At 26.7% G+C, this 22,330-nt stretch overlaps 2 protein-coding genes across 3 annotated transcripts in view; one reads left to right on the top strand and one right to left on the bottom strand.

Moving 5' to 3' along the window:
- LOC136984439 (heat shock protein 60A-like) overlaps positions 1 to 22,330 on the bottom strand; it is a 181,905-nt gene that overhangs the window by 58,719 nt on the left and 100,856 nt on the right. The window lies entirely within an intron of this gene.
- LOC136984417 (secernin-2-like) lies at positions 5 to 20,684 on the top strand. Of its 2 annotated transcripts, none has more exons than XM_067281384.1 (8): positions 5 to 76; positions 12,098 to 12,296; positions 12,373 to 12,560; positions 12,637 to 12,836; positions 12,916 to 13,125; positions 18,339 to 18,436; positions 19,229 to 19,396; positions 19,462 to 20,684. In XM_067281384.1, the coding sequence occupies exons 2-8, from the start codon at positions 12,117 to 12,119 to the stop codon at positions 19,708 to 19,710; spliced, it is 1,293 nt and encodes a 430-aa protein (XP_067137485.1). In that variant the 5' UTR covers positions 5 to 76; positions 12,098 to 12,116; the 3' UTR covers positions 19,711 to 20,684. The 2 variants fall into 2 exon arrangements, with proteins under 2 accessions (XP_067137485.1, XP_067137486.1); XM_067281385.1 differs by lacking the exon at positions 5 to 76 and adding an exon at positions 2,171 to 2,597.

Genomic DNA, 22,330 nt, shown 5'->3' with positions numbered 1-22,330 from the left:
TCAGCATCCGTGATTGATCCTCAGCATCCGCAAGGGAGGAAGGAAGGAAAAATCTGTCGCAGTTTGTCTTTTGCAGGTAAGATTTTAAGCAAATTATAGCGCTTATCTGATTAATTTGATTCTTGGTAACGAAATCTTTTTTACTACAGTTTGTGTAAATGAGATAAGATTATTTGTAAATATTTTATTTTTGATATGAGTTGATAACTGCAGTAAGAATGATTATAATCTTATCCTTTATCGTACTTTTCCTGTCAAATTTTAAGAGAAAATTTTACTTTATACTTATTTTGTAATTTATTGTTAAATATTTAAACGATTTACTTTTCAGATATGTTGTTTTATCAATAGAAAAGACGAAAAATAATAATTATATGATTTAATGATGAAATGTTTTCCACTTAGAATTTCATCACGAAAATTCAAGTTAAATAAAATATATGAAATTTTTTAAATTCAAATATATAATTTTTAATACATTCAGATATTTTGATTTCAATTTATTTTACTAATGATTTAAACAGAATTTTCCTTTCAAAGTAATTTATTTATTTTTTTTATCTATTTCAAAATAATATGGTATAAATGGTTTAAATATTAATATATATATATTTTTAAAATTTTATATTTCTAATATTTACAAAAAAAATAACTATTACACAATGTCTTGAAGTACTGTTAGAAATCAGACTGTGTTTTAATTTTTGATTACTCATCCTGACTCTGCTAGTATTGCACAGGAACATAAATTTAATATAATAGTTAAAATAAAAAATTATTTTTATCATTAAACTTTTGATAGTATAATTTTTTACAAATGGATCTAAGGTTAATTCTAAAATTTTTAATCATTTTAATCCAATTTTAATCCAGAAAAATATAATTAATTGTTTTTATTTTAATTTGTCAGTTTTTTAGCTGAAATCTTTTGATTAAAAATGTTTTTTTAACCAATAGTTTGAATAATATTTGATACAAGTATTTTGATATTTTAATAATAATTTCAAAATTATATTCATGTTTAATATTTTGATAATAATACAGAGTTTTCAGGAAAATTAACTTGAACATTTAGAATCAAAGATGATATCTGTAATGTAATGTATAAAAGAGAATAATTCATTGTTAAAATATAGATTAATACAATTATCACAAAGAAATTAAAAAGTCAACAAAAATATTATGCTTAAAAGAATTTAACATTTATTAAAATTAAATAATATATTTGATTTACATTTATAATTATTGGATACATAATGCTGAATTACATGTCAAGAATACAGTCATATTTACATATTTCAAACATATTCATATAATAAACTTTTATACAATGTGGTGTGTTCAGTCATATTTAGAATAAAGATTAAAATATAATTATAATAATCATTACTCTCTTTATTTACATTTTTAATAACTTTACAAATAGTTCAATTTTTATTTCTAAATGTTTTATTTTTAAGATGATATATATCAGCATTAAAATTCTGCTTAGAATTAATGCTTCCGCAACTCCACCCACCACTAACTGAATAAATTCCTATTGAGATTAATATTAAATATCAGAGTTTTTGAAGATTTAATAAATAATTTCATCAAATTTCTTAAGACCTAATGCTAATCTACAGGTATTAATTTAATTTTGGTTCTTTTTTGGTTTATTATAAAAAATAATAATAAAAAAATATATATATGTATAGCTAAATTGTAAGTGTAAAATTTTTAAACTGCTTTTCATATTGATAATATAAACAATTTTTAAACTAAGATGAGATTATCAATATCCGAATAACAATTGTTCTAAGCCATTAATCTCTTTAATTATAAATATTTGTGTTTATTATTAGTAGGTGGCGTGACATGTATATCACAAAATCAATATGGACGAGGAAATTATAACATAGAAATATATTTTTATCGCTGTATTTTCGTTTATAACCAACCGTAATGTAATAATACACAGATGTAATCGTTATATGCTTGCGTATTAGTTTAGAGTTTTGTTATCGATCCGGAAGTCGGCCGCCATATTGTTTGATAGTAGTAAATTTTAACTGGATGGAAGGTAAAGATAATCGATGAAAATTAAATAAACATTAATAAGTGGTAGTAGACACGGATGGTACCACACGGATAGTGATAATCCATTTATGTATTTTATATAAAGAAAAAACAGTTGTATCGACCGAACGTTTTTACTATAATTGAAATTAAGCGATTTGAATTTTATATTATTTTCCCATATAAGCAATGGTTATTTCTGTTGTAAATTTAAGAAAAAAATGTCTTGCGTGAAGTTCAATGACCCGAAGAACGAAGTTTAAAGAAAGTTATCGATTTACATACGCGAGTTACTCATTTTTTAAAGAACACCTTAAGGTGGTTCCATTGTAAAACATGGCAGATAGTGACTAAAGAATATTCAATGTCAATAAGGAACATTGTACTATGAAATGGTGGTAGACGGCGCCGCTTTGACTAATGTACATGTACTGCAGGTGTATCAGAGCATAGATTACGGCACGGTCAGTGGTGCTGTAGCTGTTACCTGTGGCTGGGTGCACCTGTTTTGTCACCGATAGAAACTTATTTTCTCAAAGGTAAACATATACGGCAGAAAGCTTTTGCTATTTCCGTTCTATGGTTTATACTGTACTCTTAGAAAACAGCTAAGGTTAATTCATTGAAAGCTTATTTAGTACTGATTTTCTAGATCTTATCATCTTGTATTACTGTCAAAATATTTTGCATTGGATTTGTTGTGATTGAGGTATTTTTAATGGTAAGTTTTATATGGATGTATTTGTTCTTTGTAAAAATAGAAGTATCTTCTAATTAATGTTTAATAACTGATGAACGACCGATGCTCAGACAGTTGGAAAGGGATGTGCAAAATACTTTGAAATGTTCTTGTATTAGTCTTTTTTGTAATTTACAATTTATGGATATATTTAATCAAAATAAGCTCTTGTGATGTTTTAACTATATTATGTATTATTTAAATGTGTTGTATTTTGATTCATATAAAAATATTTAAGTCAAGGAATGTTATTTGTAAAAGATAAAAATACAATAGATTTTTTTTAAGTATTTTGTGTCATGCAGAAAGAATTTACTTTAAGGAGAATTATATAGTTTTGTTCTATTTGTTTACAGTTCAGTGATTGCCGTGTATATGATTTTGTTATGTGGTATTTAGTTTTTGACAGGTAGGGATACAGTATATGAAATTTTAAAAATCATTTACGATTTTTATAACTTACATGACCTATTTTTGACTATTAAAATTCTTGAAGTTTAAAAACAAATTTATTCTTTATGAAATTCTTTATGAAATAATAAAATATATGTTGACCGATTATTTAATCGGTCAACATATATTTTATTAGATTTGATTTATATTAAAAACTCTCTATATCAGTTCTCTTGAAACATATTTTGGTGATCATTAAGATGGAACATATGTTAGTTTTTTGAAATTATGAACTTATAAATAAAAGAATTTATAATTAATAAAGAAAAAAAAATTTGTATTACAATTATTTTAACCTTACTAATATTTTCATTAAAAAATTATATTATTTTTATGTAAAATATTTTAAACAGAGGTTTAATGATATTTTTATATACAGAGATTATTTTTCTGTAAATTACTTTCTGTAAAATGCATATGCCTTATGTAAATAGCTTAATGAAATCTTAATTTCACTGTATAATAAAATTTTTTTATCAACAAATCAAAAATTCAATAAATGGCAATTATTTATTTAGCTGTCAATAATGTAGACTACTGTAAAAATTTTATTAAAATTTAAAATTTATTACAACATTTAAAATATATTTCTATTATTGATCTTTCACTATTGTTTGTGTGTATTTGAGATAATAATAATAATTATTATTATTTTAAAAGATTTAGATTTAATTTTGATTATAAATAATATCAGTATTATGTAGTCAATTATCAGTATATACTATCAGCAGTAAAGTACAATATCAATTTTATTTTACAATCTATTTATACTGTAAAATTATTTAATAACAATCATAAATCTAAGTTAAGCTTTGAGTCAAATAATAAGTTACTATAAGATTTATTACTGAACTATATTTATACTAAAATGAAAATTAATGATTAAAAGTCTTTGTTACTAAAGTAGGTAGAATTATCATCTGTAATTAATTTTTATAAATATTTATAGTTACATAATAATTTAAATAAATTTACATTTTTAGAATTATGAAAATTTTTTATTGCATTTGTGGTTTTTATTATGTAAAAAATATGAAGTGAAGAGCTAAATATGAAAAGAATTTCAATAATTTTCTTATAGAAGAGTTTTGAATTTATTTTTTACGGACTGCATTTGAAAATATTCTTTGAGATGTTCAAATATTGTATTCATCCATTTGCATTTGTCTTTAAGTAAAGATTGATAGCATTTGCTGTTTCTAGGAAATATATTCATGAGTCACTGCTATTCTGATGTCACAGATTTAAATAAAACATATCTAGTTCACTATATAAAGGATAAAAATCTCAAAAATAAATCCACAATTCAGTATATACTATATTTGTTTTTTTTTATTAGCATCAGTTTTTATTTATAAATTCATTACCAGTTAAATGTCTTGCTTGTTATAGTTTTTTTTATAAGGCATATTATAATAATTTATTTATAATAATAACTTTCTAATATTTATCTTGTAAATTTGGTTTATTAAAATATTCACTGGTATAAAATTTGGTTATGTCCTTTTTAAATTATATAAATATATATATTCATATTATCAAGTAACATCTCATTTGTTGTTTGTTTTAATTTATTCTAATGGATCTAATAAAATTCATAATTGAATTTTCTTGTATAAGATTAAAACAATTTTTAATTTTTGAAAATCAATATTCCTTTCAGTGATTTTCTAACCTTAGTTTGAGGATTTAATATGTATAAAAAAATAAATTCTCATTATTTTGTAGTAAAATTTGAGATTCCTTATTTTTATTAGGAAATTTATATTATAATAATAAAAGAAAACCTCAATTTTTTAGATCCAGAATTGCAATTTTAAGAACTGATAAAATTCAATAATAATATATTCACATATTCATATATGAATATGGGAGAAAACATGTGTGTTAAATAAAAAATTACATGAAATTTACTGAATGTGAATTTTGTAGATACTGATTATACTTATTTCTCAAAATAATGATAATGGACAAGTTAAAGCTTGATGTAATTTTGGACATTTTTGAAAAGCGTATTAACAGATTTAAAATTTATATATAAATACATATGAATTTATTTTATAATTAAAAAATAAAACTGTCAAAAATTTTTATTTTTCTGTGCAGTTTTATATATCAAATACATAAAATTTTTCTGATTTTATACTTAAACGAAAAACCTTTTATCATCAGACCAGACTACTTTGAAAAGTTATTGTTCTTATCTTAATTTCATTCCATCATATTTTATTGCAAGGTTAAATTATCAGAATATTAAAACTAATCATGTAAGATAAATTAAACATGATAATCAATTTTCAGTTTTTTTTTAAAATCTGTTTTAGTTCATTATTATTTCTTAAGTTATTTCTTATAATAATTGTTATTTAAAACTGTAAAACACAATTTTCTATTTAAGAAAGTTATATAAGATAGTATTTTGCATTATCAAATGATACCTACAAATTATTTTGAGTTCTATATCCATCAAAATTCTTTTTGTGCTCAATTTTCTTGATTGCCAGTTCATAATGTTTATTGTTCAGTTCTGTTCTTTAGATACTCTGTTATTGTTCAGCTGTTTGTCTTTTCTGTTTTTATTTCAGATATGTTTATTGTATATCCCTATTTTTTTCTGTTTATTATTTGAAAGAATTTCGTCTATGGAATGTTTTTTAAAGATTAAATGTATCTTATCAGCGTTCTTATGTTGTTTTTTTTTATTCCTAAACAATATATCATCTATTTAAGAACATTGAGATTTTTTCCATGTAAATTCCTATGAATTTCTCTTTTATCCAGCTAATTGTATTTTTTATTTTTTTAATTACTTTTGAAGTTAATGAATTGCATTTGTATTTGGACTATTTTTAATGAAAGTATCTTTGGTATTTTCTATTTTTTTAATTATTTGTAATTATTTTTACTTTGTTTAATGTTATATCACTTACTCTCTAAGATTTCATATTGCACTTATACTGTCTTATTTTTGGTATCATTCCGTTTTATCATTTTCATTCATTAAATTTATTCTTACTTCAAACACTTCTTTTCCTCTTGAGATTTATCCTTCAGAGATTTTGTTTGCTTTCCATGGTGATATCTTTAATTATTTAAGAAAACTTCTTATACTTTTGATTATATTATATTTTGTTTTTGTGTAATGCTAAATATTTTTTAAATTTTAATTTGTTTTTCCTATTATTTTTTTATATCTTTCTCTATGGGAAGTAATTAAAATTAATAATCATTTTATGATACAATTTCATATCTGCTAGATATTTCCTAGTAATTATTGATAAATAAATTATATATATATATTTTGCAGCTGAATAGACAAATTTAAACTAATAATAATATCTAATTATGTAACTAAATTTTATTGAAGAAGAGTTCATTATCATCTTTTTATCATCAATTATTAATTAAATAAATATTATATATAGGTTTAAAATTAAATTTTTAATAAAGTCTATATTAAGTGCAAATAACCATATCAAATAGGAATAATATAAATTAAATGCTAATTACTAAAATTTTTTGATTTAAAATACTTTTTCTTTAGCAATTCATGACAAATTGTTTCTGTGTAGTTGATTATTATTTACATTTTAAACAATTAGTTTAATGTACAAACTGTTTGATGGAGGAAACGACATTAAGAGAATGAAACGTTAATAATATATAACAATAAATTGCTTTACTTCTAAGATGTGAATTTATAAATAACTGAATAAATCTTTAAAAGTGTCTGATCAATTAACACTTTTGCATTTTATGTATAAACTCACCTTCAGATTGGAAAAAGTATTATACAGTAAGACCCTGCTTAACACAGAGGATGTGCTCCTAGATGACAAAGTGCTAAGCGAAACAGCATTAAATGAGGTCATTTTAACATAGAGTAAATAGGGAAAGGGGAACACGCGACCAAAAATAAGCAAATTTTTACTATAATTTTAAGTTATTTTTATATTAATTTGCATAATAATATATGTTAAATAACACACAAACAAATGCACACAGAAATCTAAAGTTTATTTTTTGTGATGAATGTCCTGGCTTTTCTGAAATTCTTGTTTTTTGCAATAAAGTCGTTTAGTTTCATTTGTCTCTTTTTCTTTCTTTCCTTAAGCAAATGTCAGTAGCAGAAGATTGCATCCAAAATGCCTTGTTTTGCTTTTGCACTCCTTTCAAAATCTGGATCATTTGCTACAATTTGATTGATGATTTTGGTTATCGTTACCAAACTTTTACTAAGGAAATCCATAGCAAGTTCTTTGGGTACTTCATTTTCAGAATCTATTTTCCAGTTCTACATGAATCCCTTATTATGCTAGTTTTTGAAGGCTATTGTTAGTAAGGCTCTCACCAGAAACCTGCAGTAACTCTTCAATATCTTGCTGTATCGGTACAGCGATAAGCTCTTCTCGTTGAGAATTCTTGGATATCTTCAGCCATAACTTCTTCCACATTCCAACCATGCATTTATCAGTTAATTCTTGTCAAGTGAAGTTGATATTGCCTATGGCATCCATGATGTTATATTTTTTCCAAAATTGTACCCAATATAGATTTAAGGAAAGTACGGTGCTATGACGAATTGCCACCTTTTGCTGATTGGTTTGTGTTTGGGAATAATTGTATTATATACGAATCAATGAAATACCACGTTAATTTGAATCAGTGTAAATTTTGAGTGTTTTAGGTTTCAAGCAGACCACGTTAAATTGAATCAGCGTTTTAAGCAGGGTCTTAACGTATTTACTTTTCGGTTAAATTTTTTAAATTAATATTAAGAGTACTTTTAAATAAAAATTAAGTTTATATGACTAGAGAGATTTGTATTTTATTCTATACTGTATGGTGAATTTAATCTTTTGTAACATAATTGATGTATGTATACATTTAATCACAATATATATCAAAGTACTATTCATAATATAAGAAAACTATATAAAATAAATATTCTTATAAATTATTTCAACAATTGTAAAATATATTAAAAAGAAAAAAATGTAAAACCTTTGAAAGTGTAGCAGTTACTTTGTTGTTCAAAAAGATTTGTAATTAAATTCATTCATAATAACTTTAAAAATTATTTTGTATAGATATGTAATGAAAAAATAAAATCATGAGTACTTGTTTGTTTTTATAGTAGTTTGATGTTGAAGGATTAATTTTTCAAATATTAAATTCACAAAAAAAGTGATTTCTTACCACTTGCATTTTGTTTAAGAAAGAAATTGATATTATAAATATAGTCACTTTTTTCTGTTTGGCTTGCAGTAAAAAAAAAATGTATATATTTAAAACAGTGTATTGAAACAGAAATATATTTTTTCCTTTTATATATATAAAACAAGATCTTTCTTTAACAACATTTATTTTTATTTTTTTTTTTAAAGGTTTGATTCCATTATTTGATATCTATTGAAATTAATCTATCTTTTTAAAGTAGTTTTAATTTAAGAAAAATGTTTTTCTGATGACTTCCATGTGTCAGTTATGAAAAAGAAGAAACATTTTAAAAAGTTTAATTTATTTCCTTTCTGCAAAAATTTAAAAGTAGTGAAATTGTAACCATTCTAATATTAGAGGGGAAAAAATTAACAAATAAACACACAAAAGGTTTTCAACTTTCTTTATTAACAGATATACAGCATATGATAAGAATTAGAGTACATTAATAATTATAGAAATTACCGCGTGTACTGTACATAAAAGTAGAGTATTTGATTCAAATGCTTGAGGCTCTCTAAAATTGTCTAGTTCTATCATATCTTTTTGTTTGGTCACTGGCTGTGCTTTATTGTTATGATATCTACACTCAAAAATATAATACTGTGCAACTTTTTAATTTCTGAATATTATTTTCTGTGTAGTTTTTTTTTTAACACAAACATATTTGCAATTGCTTTTCAAAAAAATTTTTTTTTGTATAAAAGATGTTTTGAGAGATTTATAGCAACAACTAAAAATTTGTTAAAAATTTAATTAATGAGTAGAATAATTTAGTCTGCATATAAATATATTATCATTTACTAACAGTATATATATCTGGAAAAATAAATTTAGAAATAGCTAAAAAAAAAAGACTCAGAAATTAGAACTTCAGTTTTTGAATTCTAAGCATGTATTCTGTTGATTATATTATCAACAGAAATGATCTTACATCAGTTTTAGATTTTAAAAGATAAAAAATCTTCTAAAATCTAAAATTCTTAACTGAAAATTAAATATACTCTCATTTTCTACTAATTTATAGTATCAAATTTTAATGTGATAAAAAGAAATTGTCTTTGATATTACAAAATAAATATTTTATTGGTGTTGTGAATGACAGAAAATGAAGACATTTTGTAGCTTTAATATATTTATATATTTTACATTTGAATATAAAGATATTAATTATATTAAAATGATTGGTATGGTTAAATTGTATAATCTTTTAGTCTGAATTTTTTTTATAATCATGAGGAAATTTATTAGCGTAAGTTAAAATTCATCAAAAAACAATTATATAATCACACACACACACACCATATTAACTCAATTAGACCCACAGGTTTAAATTACTCCACGGAGTTGAATAAACCCACATTCCAACTGCATTTTAAAAAAAACTTACATTACTTCAAATAAATTCACATTTTCAAAACTGGATTACTGCAAACAACCTTTTCAAAATTATAATTGAGTAAATTATTGCATCACATTTTGTTCTCTGTGTTACTTTTTTGGAATTATTTTTGATTTTCATTTAACAAGCCTTGTGACCACTTACACAAACACATACAAAAACTAATTTTGAAAAAAAAAGACACACCAAGTAGATTTAAAAAAAAAAATTGACCCACAGTGGATATATCTTTCAAAATCTAAACATTCTGTATTTTGTGTAATTGCACCAAATATTTAAATATTATATAAATATAAATAATATAATAATATAAGAATATATAAATAAATATTTTTATATTTATTTATATATTCTTTGTTAGGCTATAAATTGCAGTTGATTAAATAGTGTTTGAGTATTGTCTTTATTCTGAAAATAAGAGCAAAGTGGAATGTTCTTGATTAATGTAATATTGACTAACTATTAATGTTTCAAGTAAATTATAAGATTTAGAAGAATCTAGTTTTTATAATTTATAACATTGTAAACATTGTTAAAAGTATTATTACTTTTTATGTTATACACAAAATACATATATAAAGAATAATAACTACAATCTATTTTAGAATAACTTATAAATCAAAAGTTTAGAATTACAAATTCATTTTCTAGATTTCACAAGTATAAAATCTATTTTGTATTTTTTCTTACATATATGGTATATATATTCTGAAATGTATCTCGGCAGATAAGATGACCTTCAGATGAGACGAGGTATAAATTTTTGTCAAAGTTTTACAATTTTAGCATATATCTGTCCTGTAAGACGACCCCCAAACTATCAACAGCTTATGAATTTAGTTTAGATCAACGATCATCATCTGAACAATAATACTGTATAGTGTATGCAGAATTATGTCCTATTTGTAATTTTTTGATTGAACAAATTTTATTTTCTTGCATCTGGCAGCACTGCCTTGCGAACAATCGCACTGATTTGGCATTTGGGTAATGACCTTGACTATTCACAAAAATGTCATACGGGCTATTCTATTTTGTGCACATACCCTACTTTCTACTAGTAAATAATTATGGTTTGTCCATTTTTTTAATAATGGTTTTAATTTATATAAATTTCAATCTAATATTTTTTGTATCTGTCCTGTAAGACAACACCGGATTTTGGGGGCCATTTTTTATGATTCAACTATCTGCCGAGATATATGGTAGTATAAATATTATAAATTTATAGTGATCCTATGAAGAGTTTTGAAAGTTAAGAAATTTGCAAGAAGTTACAGAAAATAAACATTTTTAATGTTTTCAAAACCTCTTGGATTATATAGTTTTTGTGCTATAGTTGGGCTGCAATTTGAAAAAATTGTAAACCTATAAATTTTCCAGTTCCCAATTATCCATCCATCCATCCGTCTTTCTTTAATCTCAAGAATGGAGTTAGATATATGAAAGATGAGACCAGATATGGAAACCTTAGGGGTTGGAGACTCGATTAACTATAAATTAACTTCCAATGCAAGCTGAAAGTCACGTTATTTCTATTCAAAACTTCCTCTGAAAGCAGAAAGATGACTGGCACGACTCTATTGTTAAAGGAAAAGTATGATGTACAGGGGCAAGCCAGTACTAATTTAAGGTGGAGAGCATATATTTTAAATTAAATAAATGAAAAATATGATTAAAAATTGCAGCCCAGCATTGTGATGATGTCACAATAAATAATTGTTCATTCTATTCAAATGCAGTCTTTCTGGATCTGGATATTCATTTTAATTTTATATAGTTTCATTTTATTAAACTTTAAGCTATAAATTTTATTAAAAAGATTTCTAATTTATAGAAAATGTTCTATGTATTGAATTTATTTTTAAATGAAAATGAATGAATGGAGCATATCTTAAATAAATTTGAATAATTAACAGACTACGTAAGATTTATTTATGGATAACATTGAATTTCTTTGAAGTAATGCATATTTTTTCTCTGTTATAATAAATATTTATTATTTGTATTCTGTAATCTGTATGTATGCATGTGTTAGGAAACAAAATTTTTCTTTGAAGAATACTTTATCACTTGCTTGAATGAAGATATATTTTACATAATAAATAAACACTTACATTACAAAAAAACTATTAATAAATCAAAATGAATAATAAAATAAATAATTTTAATTTATATTAATGTTTAAAAAATAAATTCAAAAAATATAAAATTTTTGTTGATAGCTAAAATAAGGCAGTTGTCATGCCTGAAGAAAACGAACAAGAAATAGCATTACAATCTTGTGACACTTTTGTTGTTCTTCCTCCTTCGTCTTCAAAGGGATGTATTATTTTTGGAAAAAATTCGGATCGACCAGCTGAAGAGGTGCAGGAAATTATTTATGTTAATGCCAAAGACCATGAAGCTGGAGCTAAAGTGCAGGTATGCAGGTTTGAAATAATGTTATGCACATTAAATTATCATCTCTTACAGAACTGAGCATTAAACATCTTTTTAGTGTACTTACATTGAAATTGATCAAGTAGATCATACTTATGCTGTTATCCTAAGTAAACCAGCATGGATGTGGGGAGCAGAAATGGGTGCTAATGAACATGGAGTTTGCATTGGTAACGAAGCTGTTTATACCAAATTGAATGGACCTGATGATGAAAATGAGAAACTGTTAGGAATGGATTTAGTTAGGTAACTTTACATTTTCTGTATTATTATTTTTGATTTAAATTGTTGACTATCTTCAAGTAAATTTTAATATTCTTAGGCTAGGGCTCGAAAGAGCATCAACTTCTCGTCAAGCAGTCAAGATTATTGGAGCACTTCTTGAACAACACGGTCAGGGTGGACGTTGTTCGGACACAAACCCTAGTTTTATCTACCATAATAGTTTCTTAATCGCCGATCGAAAAGAAGCATGGGTGCTAGAAACAGCCGGCAGTCTTTGGGCAGCCGAATGTATAGTTGGTAAATAGGATTTATTTGAATCTTTCTTTTTAATAAAATAAAAATATGTATTTGATAAACATGCATTAACTTTTAACAGATGGTATCAGAAATATATCAAACTGTTTATCAATTGGTACCAAAATAGATCTAATGTGTGATAATTTAAAGGAACAAGCTCAAGCAAAAGGACTTTGGGATCCAAGTAAGGGAGATTTAGATTTTGCTAAAGTATTTGGAGAGAATAATGAAAATGCAAGACATCGGTATAATTGTGGAAAAGAATTATTGCTGAAACTGTCTGCCTCAGGTAACTGTTACTTGTATTTTATAATGTATATTGAAAGTTAAATAAAATTTATATGAAAATAAAAGATGTTAATTCAACTACATAAACAACTACGATGGCATTTATGCTAAACAAAACATTAATATTCATAAAAAAAATTTTTGCTAACAATAATTTCTGTTAATTGAAAGCAATCTCTTATTTACAAGACAATGTGGAAAATTTTCATTATCTCATATGTACATTTATTATCAAATTTATTTTATTAGAGAGAGAAATGATACTACTAAAAGTGAAATGATCAATAAACCATGTAAATGTAAAGTTGAATGATGACTTACACTTTTTTGAAAAGGATACAAGCATTTTATTGTAACAACTAATATGTAAAAGAATACAACCAAACACTCATTAAACCTGATGATAATAATCAATTACATCACCAACCGCCGTAAATAATCGGGCTGTAAACGGCCAAATTTATTTATAATCTTTAATCATTTATAGCCCAATTATTTACGGCAGTTGATGTAATCAATGTAAAAGAATATAAATTTATATATGAAAATACATTCATATACCATTTATTTCAAGATGACATTAATTAAATATGATTATTTTTAATAAGATATTCATATTGATAAATTCATGTATTTTCTATTTCATTTTAGAAAAATTGATTTTTAAGCTGTTTTATTTAAACAAATGAAAATTATAAATCAGCACCTTGTGAATTTTTTTACGATTATAATTATGTCCTATGTATGTGCACCTCATCACCCTGCTCCTCCATTTCCCCACTCTTTTGTTTGTTTATCATTTAGTCTTTTGTTTTTGTCGATTTACAAGCATTGATGAATCAGTGTTTTGATTTCAAGTGTGTTGTATTTAATTTATGCATTGTAAAATGGATAACTTATTCAAATAAATAGACAACCTGTTAAAGACTTGGGAAAGAGTAGAAAAGAAATTGTAGAAAAATGAAAAAAGTACAGAAAATATGATGATCAATATTTAGATTTTGGATTTACGTATGTTAGCAAAGGAAACATGGAACAATCCCAATGTGTTGTTTGTCATAAGGTGCTAGCAGCTGAAAGTATGCTTCCTAATAAATTGAAATGTCATTTAGAAACAACTCAACTTACTGTGAGTTGGAGAACTGCAAGATTTTTTTACAAGAAAATTGCGAGAACTTAAACATCAGTTGACAGTTGTTTTCCAGAGCATCTACAAAGGCTATTTTTTAAATAAGGTCCGTTTTTTAATAAAAAGAAAAATACTGTAAATATCGTTAAAATATATTTTTTCTATATTCTACATACTTTTATCTACTTTTCTACATAATTTCCATTTTGTTTAAACATTTGTCATACCGCTCAACAATTTTTTGAATTCCGACTTCAAAGAAATCTGCCGCCTGTCAAGAAGCCCAATCCACGACTGCAGTTTTCACTTCTTCTTTGTCGTTGAAATGTTGACCACCAAGGAACTCCTTTAAGTATCGAAACAAGGGAAAATCACTGGGTGCAAGGTCTGGACTGTGTGGATGATTGTAGAGAGTCAAAACGAAAAAGCACTGTTTAATCTTTTTGTTTTGTGATCGTCAGAAAGCAGTCTTGGAATGCACCGAGAAAACAATTTTCGATAATTCAGTTTCTCCAAAACAATGGTATACAAAACTGATCTTGAAATCTGTGGAAATTCAATTGATAACGTTGAAATCGTGAATCGTCAGTCCTCTTGAATTTTGTTATCTACGTCACGAATCAAATCTTCAGAAATCAGAGAAGGTCGGCCAGGGCGTGGCTCATCATGCACATTAACTTACCCATCCTTCAACATTCTTACCTATTTTCGAACTTTACTGTCACTCATAGCATTATCACCGTAAACTTCACAAATCTGACAGTGAATTTCCGCTGCTGCCAAGTTTCTTGCATTCAAGAATCGAATAACAGATCATATCTCACAGTCGGCGAGAGACTCAATTTTCTTAAACATTTTAAACTTCTACAGCTCAGCATACAGACAGACGATATGGCTGCAAATGGCGTCAAAACGTGCGCCAAGCTTGCTCGGAGCAGAAGCGTATGCATACTGCTGTGATTGCGCATTATTCTCACTTTCATTCACAAACGGACCTTATTTAAAAAATAGCCCTCGTATTTTCTCCAAAGCACTGCTCCCACTGCTCGTCTCTTACAAGGTTACTTAGCATATTGCCAAATGCATGAAACCACACACAATTGCCAAAGATCTTATTTTACCTGCAGCTAAGTCTTATTTTACCTGAGTCTGAGTCTTCACTGGTAAAATAAAATGCTCAGGTATGATTGGGGAATCTGCGGCTAAAGAAATAAAAAATATTCCTCTTTCTAACAATATGATTAGTTGTCACATTCATGACATAGCTGAAGACATTAATGAGCAAATTGCGGAAAAACTTTCTGGTTTATTTGCCATTCAACCGGATGAAGTGACAGACAGTAACAGTGACGCTCGATTAATATGTTACATGTGGTACATGGAAGAAACAAATGTATGTGAGGATTTGTTCTGCAAAAAATGACTGATACCGGGAAGGCTAGTGATTTGTTTCGATCATAAATTCATACATGGAAGAAAATAACATACCTTTCTCAAGGCTCCAAATGCAAAATGGACACATTGCGTCATACATAGGGAGGTCCTAGCTACAAAAAATATTTCACCTGAATTAAATCTTCAGATGGATATAATTATTAAAGTGGTAAACTTTATAAAAACAACAAGACCCATGAAGGCAAGATTTTTCCAAAAGCTTTGTGAAGATTTGGGTGCCGAGCATACATCTTTACTTTATTATTGTAACTCTCATTGGTTGTTGAGAGGTAATGTACTCTCATGTGTATATGAATTAAAAAATGAGATGTACACATATTTATTGATAGAATTGCATTATGACACCAAAGTTTAAAGTTACTGACTTAATAAAACTAGCATATCTTTGCAACATATTTGAAAAATTAAATGTCCTTAATAAATTGCTGCAGGGAAACGAAACATATATTGCAACTGGCTGATAAAATTGCAGCATTTAAAAAGTTGCTGTTGTGGAAAAGAAAAATAGAAGAGGAGCAAGGAAATACTGACTGTTTTCCTGTTTTAAACGGCTTTTTGCAAGAAAAATCTATTCAAAATCTGGAGCCAAGTTTGCAATTGATATTTATCCAACACTTATCAACATTAAGCACTCATTTTGATAAATATTTTCCAAAGAATCTAGATCAATACAACTGGATTAGAGACCCATTCCAATCGACCCCACTCTCATCTACACTTTCAATAGTCTAGGAAGAACAGCTGTTAGAACTATCTTGTGATAAGAGCCTAAAACTACGATTCGATAAAGACAAACTATTTCAATTTTGGAGCAATGTATCCCAAGAATATCCTACTATTAGTACTACAGCTTTGAAGGTTCTTTTACTGTTTGCTACGTCTTACTTGTGTGAAACTGGCTTTTCTGCAGTTGCAGTAGTCAAGTCAAAATACAGGTCACAAATAAATTTAGAAACAGAAATGAGAATAGCAATTTCAAAACTTCAGCCTTGATTTGAGAAGTTATGCTCAGAAAAGCAAGCTCATCCTTCTCATTAATTGTATTGTTATGTTTTCTAATAAATAATAATTGTTAAGATTCTCTATATTCTTTGGAGTTTTCTTTTGAATAATAAAGTAATTTTAATGTCTGCTAGAAGCACATGCAGGTATCTTCTTTTAGAAGGGCATCACAAAAATATTGCAGTCTGTAAAAGGAGTCGCAGTATAAAAAAGATTGGGAACCCGATTTAAGATATTCTTCAATCGGTGTATGGACCATTTATTTTTACTACTCCTCTCTTGTCAAGTTTCTTTAAGGATTACCCCGAAGAACTCGGCTTCTATTGTACTATTTTAGATGCCTTTGTTACATTTATGTGGAAAATCAAACATATTTTTAGACCTTTCTAAAAATTCTCAACAATATTTAGTGTTCCATCATATATAAAGTTGACATGGGGACCACATGTGAATAAGTTCGCTTTATTTGAACTCCATCTTAATGTTCGAATTTATATTTATGAATGATTCTGGAAGATCCAGCTTATTTTTCAAATTTAGTAAATCTGAAGAAGAACCCAGAGTTATGAAAACGTTTATTATTATTCATTTAGTGGTTGCGGTGAGTCTTAATTATTGTTAACCCGGTGTGGTATGCCGATATCTAAAAATTTTCTAATTATCTCGGAAGAGGGGTTCCTAATTCTTGCACTCTGTGAAAATGGGTAAGATCGGCTATAATCTAATAATCTTAATCTTTGCTATCATTACTTTTTGTCCGAGCAACGTCGGGCTCATCTGCTAGTTCAAGATAATTGTTTTGATTTATTAAGTCATGTATTATTTCATCATAACTTTGTTTTTTCATTATAATGAATTGTTTGGTTCTATTAGCATTAACTATTGTTTAAACAATTTTTAAATGAAATAAGTTGTCATTGTAACATCATTATTATATTTAATTATGCTTCGCTTTTTCTTTTTGCTTAGTTTAGGTTTACTAAAAATTTTTTTTGAATTGTCCTTTTTTACTTTAAGTTTTTGATCTTATGAGACTTGAGTGTTCTGTACATTACCATGTTAATAATTAATTTAAATTGGTCCTGTTAAATTCTGTGACTGTCCAGTGTGATAAGCCCACCTACAGGAAGAGAGTGTACTAGCACGAAACATAATAAAAAAAATAGTGCCTGGATGTTTATAGATTTTTTTGAACAGTGACTGTTTGGTTAGAGATTTTCTTGCTTATTCTTTTTAATAAGGGTTTATCTGTAACTTAATGATTTCCTTGCACTAATTAGGGATTATTTTTTAATATTACTGAAATTACAAAAATTTAATACAGAACAGAAACAAAATATAGTTTTATAATTAAATTTAAACATAAATGAATTTCTGTAATTCCAAAACATTTTATATTTTCTTTTCTTGAACTGAGTATACAATTATGAATCCTTTCAATATTTTTTTTTCACAATATTTAAATGTGTATTCTTTATTAATATGATTATCAATTTCTAAAATGGGCTACAAGTTATTTATATAAAAGAATTAATAAATTTAATGTGATTATTAAGTGATTGTCTTACATGATTTTGTAATTATTATGAAATTTAATATACAACTTAAATATTTCAAATTTTATTTAGGTGAATTTGATACTTTGGCTATGTTCAAAGTTCTCAGGGATTCGGAAAGTGGCATTTGTAGAGGAAAAGATCATGAACGTCCTACGGCTTCCAGTCAGGTACAACAACAGCATAATTTTTATTATAAATTTTGGTTTTTAAAGTTAATATAGTAAATTTATAACTTAAAACTTTCTATATTATTTTATTATTAAAACTTCTGAATTTCCTCATTTCTGTTCTTGGTAAAATTTTTTTCATTTGTACTAATTGTTTTCTGTTTTGGAAATGCATAAAAAACTATTAAAGGAATTGAGAAGTATTAGTGAAACCAAATACAGTACATTGAGCTATTCAAATAATCGGTACTAAAAATCTGTTGTATGGCAAATCGAAATTTCCTTTATTCATAAAACATTGTTTCAAAATTTCTGAGTGGATTTTTTAAACAAACTGTGAAAGTTCTATTTAATTTTTAACTCATTTCAAATGATTTTCTTAGTTTTCCCACCAAATTAACAAAATCTTCTCTCTTATATTGTTTGATAGCAAACATTTCAAACATACAATATTACCAAATTAATTTTGAAAATGTAGAAAATTAAAATTGTAAATAGATGTGTATTTGGTTTTTTTTCATCTGCATGATGATCGATATTTTATTAACATTTAACAAACTCTGCTTAAAGCTTAACACGATAAATATGAAGTATTGTATCAAAAAGACAATCATGTCAGCATTGTTATTCAGAAACTAAATTAACTATATTATGATGGATTAATAGATTATGTACTTAGAAAATTAAACGTATAAAACAAAATTTTATTATAAAGAAAAGAAAAGTGATCAAAGTAAACTTGGATTACTACTGATATATTTGAGGATCTACAATTGTTTTTCAAATTTATAGGTATCAGTACTGTCATCTTTAGATTCTTCAAGGCCCTGTTGTCACTGGTTCACTGGAACTCCAGACACACGTCACTCTGTATTTAAGCCTTTTGTATTTTGTTCGAATGCTCGGATTTCTCCTCACATCATATCTCCCGTCTTCCCCAGTGACGAGGATCCGGCAAAAGTTAGTATCATTCGTTATTAACATTTTTGCCATTTTATATTATTAATTCTAAATTTTTTTTATAGGTTAAACCAAGATTCCAAAAAACTGTGGATCGCAGGCACAATTTATACAAGTATCACGAGAAAGCTTACTCTCTTATGACCAGCGACAGTCCCAAAGGGAAAGAATTGAAAAATACTATGCTTCGACTGGAAGCGAGCTGCATTGAGGAAATGGAACAGTTCCTAGATGGATATTCGGTAGAAAACTCTAAGGATGCAGAAGACTTATTTAAAGATCTGATAGAATCCGAAATGAAATTTTACAAATAATATGATTTGTATCGTATTGTAACTTATCTGCTCATTTGCCTTGCACTTGGCTGATGCCGTTATTCGACTAGATATATATCATTTAAAGAACAAAAGTGTTCTTTTTTTTCTAACTCGGAGTAATTACTCCACGACAATATTTAAAATGTGATGTCTTCTTTATTTCCACTCGAATGTCATTTGCAGGACCAAAGATGTTTGTTGTTAGCATTTGTAGATTGAATGTAGTAGCTAACAGCATAAAATTTTTTTACTTTCCATATGCAAAAACTGGTCTGTTGTATATTATGTCTTTAAATTGTAAAAAGTTGGTAGAAAATTTTATTCATGACCCTAATGATAAAGATAATTTGAAGCTGTGATTGATTTTAAAATTGTGATATATTTTTTATTATAATTTATTTAATACTTTTATGTCAACAATTCAAATAGTTGTAACATGATTTTTAAGGGATTTATTTATGTTGCATCGAGGTCTCTTCTCGGTCTAATTTTGTTGCTTAATGTCTAGTCGTGGTTCGACCGCATCTCTACCGTCGTTTTAGTCGTTCGAACAGAACGTCGGATGTGAACCCATGCATTGTAACCGAGCTAATTTTAGATTTAGGCCATACCAAAAATATGCCTGGATGTTAAAACATTTGCCGTTACGTAATTACCTTCCAAATTGAGGTTTGCTATATTTGTAAATTCTTTTTCTCCCATTAGATCGTTCATATTGACGTACATAATCTTGTGATCGTTAACAAGCTACATAGTGGCTGTATGTATTTTAAGAATGTGTATAAGAAAAAAAAATCTATTTGTTTACTTCAAAGTACAGCAAGATATGCTGTAACTTGTTTTGATTTTCACATCTATAAATGAATTTTGCAGTATTAATAGGTATTGATTGATTACAATGTTTCTTTTTTTTATAGATACCAAAATGTGCTTGTGAAATTTGTGGTTAATAAAAGCACTGATGCAATTGATTTAATTCTCTTTTTGTAGAATTCTATAAACACACACCCAATATTTACTAAATACGAATAACTTGATACAGTGAAATCTTGATACAGTGAAATCTTTGCCAACCTTCAGTGGGATTATAAAATTGACACAGTTCCATTCTGAATCTTGCTAAAAGGTTAATACAAATTATAAATTCACTTTCATACAGGGTAATGCATCAACATTGAATAATAGTATTGAAATGTATTCACTTGTGCAGTACATTTACTCTGTAAGCTGTTTGCAGTAGACTTCAAGTATTGTACTGTGCAGTACATTTACTCTGTAAGCTGTTTGCAGTAGACTTCAAGTATTGTACTGTCCAGTACAATATTATGGATACTAAACTGTTCAGAAAAAATTCTATGAATGCTTTTGTTAAAATAGTGTTTATGAAATGGTAGTAAAATATTTAAACATAATGATTCAATGGGTTTTAGTAACCAGACTGAATCAATCTTTATGAAATGGTACTAAAACCTTTTACTTGAATGCTGTGATCCCCCAATACATGACAAACTGTTCCAAAACTATAGCAACAAAGTTCTTTTAAAATGCTTTAAACAATAGGTTGAGTTTAGGAATTAGGGAGTTTTCCTGTTGGCCAGGTAAATGTCACTTTAGGATATTTCTATTTATCTAGTCACTTGAGTGGCTACCAAGATGGAGTTTGATTTATTTTAAAACACATGTGGCCAGCCCTGAAATTCCCCTGTAAAAACTGCATATTTGAAGTGGTCATAAAGTGACCATTTCAGTTATATATTTCATAAATTTTTGAGGGAAAAAATGTGTTGTGTCAAAATATCTTCAGTTACTGACATGGCATCTGCCAAATGTCACAGTTCCTAGTTTAATCTATAACTTTATTTTATGCAAGAGTAAATAGTTTTTCACTTCATTTCTTAACTGAATATCAAAGTCTGTTATCCTAATATTATAATTAATAAATTTTAAGTGCTTGCAATTTTTTTTCTGACAAGTCTTAGATGTCACATAAGGTTCTAGTATAAATCCTCGGTCAATAAACCCCGATTTTAAATGTCAGTAGATTAAATATGATTTCTAATGTCGTCCAAACCAAATTTTTGGAATAAAAGTCTTATTTTGTGCTAATAAAAGTACATTTTTGTCATCTATGAAATTTCTGACAAAAATACACAGTACATGTATTTTTAATTCCAACTTTTTGCATTCAATTTAATTTTTTATAAGCTTAAATTTGTGGAATAATGACACTAATGATATGGTAAAATAATAATTATATTACACAAAAAGAAACTAAAATTGTTCTTCCACTGCCTAGTGTCTTGTCTATCAGCTATCACTGTTTCTAGGAAATGTGAAACTAACAAGCCTTATAAGCTAAACACTCAAGCATTTCCAAAATTCAGGCCACTGAAAATTGAGAGTTGGTCATATTATTTGGATAAGGAGCTGTTTGTGTTAATGGCTACACACTCATCAAGTTTTGTTCAAATCAGAGACTTGAACATCTGACCCTCTCCTTGTAAGTCAGAACATTACTGGAAAATTCAAGATAATGGTCTGTAACAACATTGTCAAGAAGATTCTAACTTCGCAATTGTGCCAACAGATGAAATTGTCAGTAATTTTGAGGAATTGT

Source organism: Centruroides vittatus, unplaced genomic scaffold (assembly GCF_030686945.1).
Source record: "Centruroides vittatus isolate TY-2023 unplaced genomic scaffold, ASM3068694v2 contig_918, whole genome shotgun sequence".
In the NCBI taxonomy this organism is placed as follows: domain Eukaryota; kingdom Metazoa; phylum Arthropoda; class Arachnida; order Scorpiones; family Buthidae; genus Centruroides; species Centruroides vittatus.
The sequence above is the reverse complement of the archived record's forward strand: the minus strand, read 5'-3'. Positions and strand labels throughout refer to the sequence as shown.